The 9,819-nt window shown below is 35.1% G+C and overlaps 1 protein-coding gene across 1 annotated transcript; it reads right to left on the bottom strand.

The window, feature by feature from the left end:
• Positions 1 to 653: 653 nt before the first annotated feature.
• Positions 654 to 3,305, bottom strand: LOC136805987 (uncharacterized). The gene is made up of 4 exons (XM_067062571.1): positions 3,206 to 3,305; positions 2,242 to 2,429; positions 974 to 1,199; positions 654 to 794 (listed from the first exon to the last, which is right to left on the bottom strand). The coding sequence occupies exons 1-4, from the start codon at positions 3,242 to 3,244 to the stop codon at positions 654 to 656; spliced, it is 594 nt and encodes a 197-aa protein (XP_066918672.1). The 5' UTR covers positions 3,245 to 3,305.
• Between the last annotated feature and the right edge of the window lie 6,514 nt (positions 3,306 to 9,819).

Below are 9,819 nucleotides of genomic sequence, written 5' to 3'. Positions count from 1 at the left end.
AATGAAAATGCACTCCCAAAACAAATTTCATTTCAATTTTTGGAATTTCAGGGCCAGTCAGGCCCATACTCAGCTAATTAAATTGGTCTTGCCTTATGAAAATTTTTGTGAATTTTGAAAAATTTCACAGACATTCAATTTCACAGAGCAATTTAGTTTATTTGATATAACCTATGATTTGGAGGTTCTATAAATTTTCAAGACTTGTTGAACATTGTCAAAGACATTCGATAATAATCGATAGTTCATCGAAAATAATCACTTATCGCTTGCTCATCAATACCAATCGTTAGCTAATGAATTGGTACTAAATATTCACTTAATCGGTAACTGATTGATCAATTAGGCAAGTGCTTTTTTTATTTTTATGCTTACAGACATTTAAAAAGATAATCTATTGGACCGTAGAATGGAAAAAATAAAAATAATATTGCTCTTTTCAAACTTTTAATGTTGGAGAAAATGCAAACTTATACCAGAAAATCAAAGAACGTTTTTAGTAGGAAAATTGTGTATAACTGCCCCTGCCTGCTAGCATCATCAAATTTTTTTGGTACTTTTGCTCATTGCCATACAAATTTATTTCAAAATAAGTTCTTTAATGTAGCTTGTATTGTTAAATAAAAATTGGAATGAAAACTTTTTGGTGAAATCTACCTAACAATGATGTAATTGAGATATCCTTCATCCGATATTAATGTTTCGTTGACTTCTAAAGAGTACGGTTCCAACTCGTTGCATATCAAAAATCCCACGTCCATCTGAGGTACCAATCTCCCACCTCTTATTTGCATCTAAAAGAGGTAGTATTGAGTAAAATCTGTCATTATAAATTCAGACTTCAGGTTTTCAATCACGACTAAAGTGGGCTTTGTTTAAAGATTTCTCAAATTGATTTGTGTCAGAAATATATAAACAAGAGAGGAAATATTTACAACAAAAACAAGAGGGAATAATTATAATAATTACTTACATCATTTGAAAGGACTAAGGTGTCCTCTATGACTCCGATTATATCAGCCATTCTATAGATTTTTAACTCCTCGTCGCCGTGGGTTTCCAAATGCCGATAGAAATCGCTCAATATCTGAGCATTTACAATGGTGTCCACGTGGATTTTCATCCCTTTTCCGAATGTTGTTATTGAATCGTAAAACGCTTTCCTCGAATCGAAGTCTCGTGAAACTAATCTTGCAAGTCTGAAAAATATAACACAGATTACAAAATCAGACATCTGCAGTACAAATACTTTCAATAGGATTGTTCTCATGTTCCCTGTAATGAGGTTGATCAAAATATTGTATATCATATAAAGGCAGCTATTTCCACAGAATTTTATTTTCACATAATTTTATTTTGCGGTTCACTGCTCGGAATTCGAAAGTTTCAATGAATTTAATTTGGTAGTTGAGTTTTTTGTTTACAAAATGGCCTATTTTTCCCTAAAAAGACCAATGTTATATCTTTTTAATCCTGAGAATATTGTTGTTGTCACAAAAGTTTCTTCCCTTAAGGTAGAAAAAACTTTTTTTTTAAATGAGCAGCTTGTAAGGTTAAAAGTTCAGGTAGTCTTGTTGACATCCCAATACAAAGATTTTGACATTTTTATATAAGTTTTGCAAATTTTGCTGACTTTTCAGCCTTTAGTTACTCTCGAAAAAGTTTCCAAATGTGAAAGTCTGATTAATTCTTCCAAAATACTCCTTCTATAGGTTGTTCATTAATTGCTAAAAATTAATTAGTTACCACAAGAAGAATAAACAGGTCAGGACAAATTCTTGGTTGCCATCAACTGACCCTAGATTTTGGAGGTACCTTATTGGTATTATATTTCCCGTGAAATTTTGCGATTGCCAGTTTCAGGAAATTTTCGCGCGTATTAAATTTTGCGATTCAGTTTTTAGGTTGGCAGAGTAGGTAGGCTGCCAGCAAACTAACATTTTCCAAGTCCAGCCCAGGTTTGATACACTAATTAGACTGCCAAACCAGAGTGTATTTCTGTCAGTTAATTTTTGTGAGTCGCTTTTCACAAAAACCATTTAATTTTGAGATCAGCTAAAATGGCCAACTCTTGATGAATAAAATAACGTTAGGAATGGTTTTAGTGCCAAAAACAAATTTGAGATGAATATGCAATGAAATTGATTGGATTGAAAAGTATAACGGCTTTGAGAAGATGCAATCAAAAACATTTGCAAAACAAACAAGGAGAATCAAATGGGAAAATAAAAATTCGATTACCTGCACAACATTGTTCCATCATTCAAGGGATCATGACTTTTTAAGTGGTATACAGTTTCCACGGGTTTACCAGGTATGGTAAGGATTCCCACTTTCTTCAGTGTAAAAGATAAAATATATTTGATGTCCCTGTTAACCTTTCGAAAGGTGCATCCATTGACGATTACAAATTCTGAATTTGGGACAACCTGTAAAATGAGAGTGAAAACTACTAACTAGCTTTTAAAAAACGCAATTTTTCCACAAGAGCATTTTGCTTTTCCTCCACCATCATGCATTATGCAGAAATCTTTTTCTCTTGGCCTGGACATTGATGTTTCAGACAAGTTTAGGTCACAAAATTTTGGAATGTTTTGCATCTGAAATCCTGGCCTGAACACACTTCAAACAAGTTCAAAATCAGCAAGTGGCCTTAAAAGGTGGTGGGAGACCTGGGGACGTACCGTATTTCAGAATTGCAGAAATCGACCCTTTATTATTTGAAATTATGGAGTTCGGGCAAAATTCCTGTGGTATTTCGGAATTCTGAAATTGTTTCGGTATCGGAAATCCATGAATTTTTGCTTTGAAATTTCAGTATGATGAAGTTTTTATCTCTTTTTTTTCGAAATTCATACATGAAAAATCAAATTTGATGAAAAATTACTCAAAACGAAGAAAAATACTCAAAAAAATTTGTATCTTTGCAAGTATTTTTTACGGAATTTTGGAAATTTTGGCAAAATTATTCAGTATTTCTGAAATCGCAAACCCCCGTACGCCCTCACAAAAAGCTCATACTGCGGGTCCCGTGTTTGGAGACTCTGGTTGAATCTAGTTGGTCTGGGTTAGGTTAGCTATAAAAGTTTAACATTGTTTAAAAAAGACCAAGATTGTTAATCCTCTCAGTCTAAGGTAAGTTACAACATACCTTTAGTCTAGCATGCTCTTATTTTCTCTGTATAATATCTAAGGTTTGACTTACATTTTCGTAAATGTTTTCATCTTCAATCTCCGTACTCATCTCGTTACACACCTTCCAACAGGATTTCAGCAATCAAAAAGAATGAGTCTAGCACGTTTTGTAATTTTGGCGCACAGAAAATTTTTGGCGCGAACGTAGCGCTCCTACATGGTGCTTTTTGGACCTACCTTTGGAGGTCCTATAAATTAACCCGTGTTCGTTCGTTCGTTCGTTCGTTCGTTCGTTACTAGCTTTTCTCGGGATTGGCTCATTAGTTTTTCCTAATTTTTGGCACAAAGATGCAAAATGGTAATGCCCAAAATGTGCCGGAAAAACCGTTTTTTTGGCATTTTCTCGAGATTTCATCATTAGTTTTTTCTGATTTTTTGCACAAAGATGCGTATTAGCAATGCCTAAAACATGGATTAGTCCGATTTTTGAGAAAAATTCTATTCCGGCTGAAAATGCCGGAAATATCCCGGAAATCGCCGTTTTTGCAGATTTTCATTGGACTTTTTCCTTATATTTCGTTGTTTTTTTTTTTCACACAAAAAACATTATTTTGTAGCAATGCCCACCATCAAGCATGGTTTAATTGTCAATAAAAGTGATTTTTGAAGCCGGAACTTCCTAAAAATCGCCGGAACAGCCTATTTTCGCCGGAAAAACGGTATTTCTTGAATTTCTCGAGCTGTACTTTATATTTTTTCATGAAATTTTGCACACTGATGCAAAATGGCAATACCTAAAATATGACAGAGCCTGATTTTCAATTAACGTACTTTTCCGGCCGAAAATGCCAGAAATATGCTGGAAAAACCAGTTTTTTGGCATTTTCTCGAGATTTCATCAATAGTTTTCTCTGATTTTTTGCACAAAGATGCGTATTAGCAATCGCCAAAACATGGCCGAGTCCGATTTGTGAGAAAAATTCATTTCCGGCCGAAAATGCCGGAAATATGCTGGAAATCGCCGTTTTTGCAGATTTTCATCGGACTTTTTCCTTATATTTCGTTGTTTTTTCACACAAAAACATTATTAATAGCAATGTCCACGATCAAGCATGATTCAATTGTCAATAAAACTGATTTTTGAAGCGGGAACTTTCTAAAAATCGCCGGAACAGCCGATTTTCGCCGGAAAAACGGTATTTCTTGAATTTCTTGAGCTGTACTTTATATTTTTTCATGAAATTTTGCACACTGATGCAAAATGTCAATACCTAAATTGTGACGAAGCCCGATTTTCGAAAAAAATTCAATGCCGGGAAAACTGGTTTTTTGGCATTTTCTCGCGATTTTATCATTAGTTTTTTCTAATTTTTTGCTCAAAGATGCGTATTAATTATGTCCAAAACATGGCCGTGTACGATTTTTGAGAAAAAAAAATTTCCGGCGGAAAATGCCGGAAATCGCCGTTTTTCTAGATTTTCATTGGACTTTTTCCTTATAATTGGTTGGTTTTTCATTCAAAAACATCATTAATAGCAATGCCCACCATCAAGCATGTTTCAATTTTCAATAAAATTGAGTTTTGAAGCCGGAACTATTTTAAAAGTCGCCGGAATAACCAATTTTCGCCGGAAAGACAGTATTTCTTGAATTTCTCGAGCTGAACTTTATATTTTTTTATGAAATTTTGCACAATGACGCAATATGACAATACCTAAAATGTGACGGAGCCCGATTTTCGAAAAACATTTTTTTCCGGACGAAAATGCCGGAAATATGCCGGAAAAACCGTTTTTTTGACATTTTCTCGAATTTTTAGTTTTAGTTTTTTCTGATTTTTTGCAGAAAGATGCGTATTCGCAATGCTCGAAACATGGCCGAGTTCGATTTTTGAGAAAAAAAATTTTCCGGTTTAAAATTCCGGAAATCGCCGTTTTTGCAGATTTTCATTGGATTTTTTCCTTATATTTCTATGTTTTTCACACTAAAACATTATTGATAACAATCCTCACCATCAAGCATGATTCAATTGTCAATAAAACTGAATTTTGCGACCAGAACTTTCTATTTAGTTTTTCCCTACAACCCTTCCCTCTCCCCCTACCATCAATCAATGATGAATTTCTTGCGTTATGCATTTTCGCTAAACGCTATGTTTTCTGACTGATTTTTTTTCATTTTTCTCCTTGCATTACTATCTAACTTACTTTCATCATCAGGTAGGTCCATTCAGCATCTAGCTTGTTCTTCTATGAATTTCAAAGATTTCTTGCGTTTCCAGTAGCAAGTCGGAGAAGTGCAATAATCTTCCGTGCTCAAAATATAATAATTGTCATTAGCCAAAACCACTACAATAATGAACCTGCACATGTGCAACCTACCTACAGAACAGACGGTTGAAGGTTAATCATGTTACTGGATGAATGTTGGATAAATTCAGTCAAGAAATGCTTGGAAATTACGAGAAGCTTAAATTCGGGCAGGTGCAAAACACCTACTTCCTACTACTTATTACTTACTACCTATTACTTACTACCTACTAGAATATATTTTGAGGACCAGAGCACTCCTCCTTTGTTTCTAAAAATGAAAATTAGCTTTCCTGCTTTCTTTTGTTTATTTATTTTTCTCTTTGGCTTAATGTTAAAAAAGAAAGAACCTTTTAATTGATAGAGGAACACTTATAGTCAAAACATACAAAGGATTTTTCTTTCCATCGGAGCCGAAAAAATTAACGCAACATAAAAGAGATGAGAAGTAAATAGAACGTCCATTCAAAATAGTCGTGTTGGGGGTGAGAGACTGTTAATTTTTGTTATTTTATTTTTTAGAAAACCCAACTCTTTATTTACACAACAAAATCCTTGTGAAGAAATTCAATAGAAATAAAGAAAGCATGCAGCGGTCACAAAAGGTTTTCTGCTTTAATCACTTGTTTCCATGACATCAAAATTAAGCATGCTTTAGTTTTCCAGTGTGACCCCCCCCTTAATAGAACAAAAAGAATGTGATAGAATTTGAGATAGAAATTGTAAATTGATAATTTTTGGCGATCATACAAAACACACAGAAATAAGGATGATAGAGACCAAGGTAACTGCAAATAACATAAATTTTTCTTTCTTCCTTATTTTACAATAAGACAGGTTGATAAAATCTACATAAATACCATAAGATGAATCTAAAGACCGTGTATAAAATGTAACAAAAGAAATCACGACACAGCCTTTTGAATGTAAAAATGTATCGAAAGATATCAAAAGATAAAAAATATCATTTGTCCAAGCAAGGGTGCTCTGAATTAGAGAGAGCAAAATGGACAAATCTAAGAATTTTAAAAGGCGAAAAAATGAATTATATTTAGCAAACAACATTGACTTTGTTTTTGTTTGACGTGTAAGAAGAGGCTCTAGAACAAAATGCGTGGTCTGGTATTTGTTCTGATAATTCGGCGACAAATCTCAAGATTATTTCGTAGCGGTTAATAGAACTTTGAAATAGTATAATTCTATAAATATTTCCAGGCTCCACCCCATTTTTTTACAAATATAAACATAAACAAAAGCTTTCAAGATAGGCGTCTACACTTAAATAACAATACCGAATTGAACTTTCAATTGTTCTTTGTGAAGCCGTCCGAGCTCATTTTTTATAATTCCTCCAATTTTAATTTGATCTTTTTCGATTTCGTCAGAGGGAAGTTTACGAAATTTGCCACCGCAACCATAACATGTAGTGGTTTTTTCATTTTTCATCCATACCAATATAAAATCATTTTCAGCGGTGAATTCGATTGGATTTGTGCCATTGTCAAGGAGTGGGTGTTCTTGCATAGTATCAACATCGCGTTCTTTTGTTGCTTTCCTCTTTCTTGTCGTTTCATTCGGCTTTCTGCCAGCTTTTTTTATGCAGAAGTGGTTGTGCAGCCTTTGTAAGATTAAAAAAGGACTTCAGTAGGAGAGGCAATTTTCCAACATGGTGTCCAACAGAAATTGTATGCGCACAAACTCCTTCCTTTTTAAACCCAGGACATTGACATTGGGAATTTGCATTTTTGTGAGAGACGAAGCGTGGGTCCGACTTGTCCGAAAAGGAGATTACAATTTTTGTTTCCTTTTGTCCAGGGGATGGCACAATACCATCTTTCACCTTCAAAATATCAGCTGGCTTTTTCCATGTTGGTGCCAAAAAGGACGGCAAGTCTGTTGTAGCGAATGGTGGGAAATCAAGAGATTCCTCATCGGAATCAATTGTAATTACTTCTGGACTTGGCGATACAGTATTCGATGAGAATGCACCAGAAGCTTCATTCAAGGCGGGCGTTGCAGGTCCTTTGATTTTGTGGGTTGAGTCGAGTATGTTGATTCTCTGATTTTGCTGCTCTCTACTTAACATACGAAAAGTGTGTGGGGCCAAACCGAACTGCAAGACCTCATTTGAGAGAAGGTAGGTGGCACTGTCTCCAATGATGCTTCGGTGAATATTCCTTTGCACACAGTCGACATAACCCTAAAAATAACAAGCGATGCTTTTATGGGCCTACCTGGTTATGCACATTTAACACATAGTGACGATCTATTAAAATTCGTTGTTTGTTTCTTATAAAAAAACGTTTAGAAACCGAAACTTCAAAAATCTGCTGCTTGAGCTATCAATGAAACCCTACTTTCGTGCAAAAAATTCAGAAAAATAACTAATGATCCAATTAGTCCAAAAAACTCTTCAATAATTTTTGCCGTTTTTTGGCCTACATTTGCCTAAAAATTTGTTTTTTGAAAATCGGACTCAGTAACATTTGAGGGTTTTTAGTCATGCATTCACCTTTGTGCCGAAAATCAGAAATTTTGAATGAGCCAATCTCAAGCTGGTAGCAAACGCACGTAAGAACGCACGAACATGAGCTAATTTATAGGACCTCTACGGGGGTGGGTCCAAAAAAACAAGGAATTCTTATAATTGAATAATTTCACAACAAATCATCTATTTTACGCACATCACGCTCTGTTGACGGAATGTTCCGACCGAGTGTGACAATCTGACATGGTTGTTTAGTCAAAACGATCAAATCTAAGTCTAATCTAATCTTTTTGGAAATCTGGATGAAAAAGACTGATTATTCTATTTACGAAGCAATGACCATTACAGTGATTATGTGCCAAACGCGAAGCCATCAGGATTTACTTGGAGATAAAAATCATTTTAAAATAAACTCAGCTTTTTTAAAAATGTACTTGATTAATTACAAATTTGAGTAATACAAATCGAGGTTCAAATACATTGAACTTACTTTATACAGACTGACAAATTGTACCCAAGTACAATTCTGCTTTGGTTGACCGGAAGCCGTCTTATTTGCATTGCTTTGGTGAACGATTTCTTTGATGCGGTCATTAATGCTTTCACTAGCATTGTTATAGAAGAAGTTATCTTCGTTTTGCATGAGCAAGATATCCAAACTAATGTTTTTGATAAAGTAATCAGCAAACTTGGCGTCTTTGCCACATTTTAGTTTCCTAATTTTTGTTTCTCGTTCGTTCCAAGTCTCAACCAGGGGAATCAATAGTTGGTCGAACATTTCATCACTAGCTGCATCCACTAGTCCCTAGTAAGAAACAAAAGAAAGTATTTGAGCACAATATATTGCCTTTTTGATGACAAATTTTCATTTAATACACTACAACAGACAGACAAATATTTTAGCCTCAGCTTAAAAGCTTTGGTCACTGATTTAGCATCCATTGTAAAAGGGGTTACGCACGGAGAACGAGTCTTGTTTGGAAAGCGAAAGGAATTCAATAGACACCCCAAACCCGCCCACAAAAGTTTTTGTCGGTTTGCAATATTAAAAAATACCAACCTTGACTTGCAATTCATCATTGCCAAAAATATCTTCCAAGAAGCTGTTGTGGTCAGATATGCCAAGCTGTGTGAGTTTTGCACATATATTTCCATGAACGTGTCTTTTACAAGGCAGAAGTCTTCCAATAGGAAAGGAAGCCATGAACCCGTTGTCAATCGCTTTGTCTCTGTCTGAGCCAACAGCTATGATATCTTTCAATTTTGGTTCGATGCTCACTAACGTCGAGGCAAAATATTGGAAAACAGTGGCGTCAAGGCTGGAATGAATAATTGCTGGGCCTGGAAGTACAGGATTCTGTCTTGATTCTTTATCAAGTAGCCGCAGATGCTTATAGGTTAAGGGTGTTACATATAAACCCTCACATACATTGAATGTAGTGTCAATAGTCAATATTGTAAATTCGTTTGGATCTGTGCAAAAGTTGACGATATCATTGATTTGAAAATCGGCTGCAATAACAGCGGTCAAAGAAGGTAACATTTGACAGCTCTGTACAAAATTCGATTCGTGAAGCCCGTATTTAATAAATTCAGCAACAGGATTTGTTTCAATGTTCAGATTGCTTCTTAAAATTGATCGCTGATACTTAATTCCACGCACAGTTGGAAGGGAGGCTGAGCTCTTGCTTTCAAAGAGTCCTCCAGCATTTTCATAAAGCCTATCAAACAATGTATTTGGTCCTGTAGAGTTACCACTCACTGCAGTTGCCATTTCTTGTTTTGCACTTTCAGCCTTTCCAGCATGGGGTTTAAAGTTTTTCTTTGAGTTCTTATGATATAACACATCAAAGTGTCTTGCAGGTCCGTTAAATTTGTATTGCAAAA

The sequence above is a fragment of the Clytia hemisphaerica genome, unplaced genomic scaffold (assembly GCF_902728285.1).
Source record: "Clytia hemisphaerica strain Z4C2 unplaced genomic scaffold, Clytia hemisphaerica genome assembly, whole genome shotgun sequence".
Classification (NCBI taxonomy): domain Eukaryota; kingdom Metazoa; phylum Cnidaria; class Hydrozoa; order Leptothecata; family Clytiidae; genus Clytia; species Clytia hemisphaerica.
Note: the sequence above shows the minus strand (reverse complement) of the source record. Positions and strands in the feature narration are given on the sequence as shown.

Bases quoted from the DNA above. Each gene is read 5' to 3' on its own strand.
- LOC136805987 (XM_067062571.1), bottom strand. From the start codon at position 3,244: ATGAGTACGGAGATTGAAGATGAAAACATTTACGAAAAT. The intron at 1,200-2,241 runs GTAATCGAATTT...TATATTTTTCAG, and splicing joins GATGGAACAATGTTGTGCAG to ACTTGCAAGATTAGTTTCAC. The intron at 795-973 runs GTAAGTAATTAT...TACCTCTTTTAG, and splicing joins CCTTAGTCCTTTCAAATGAT to ATGCAAATAAGAGGTGGGAG.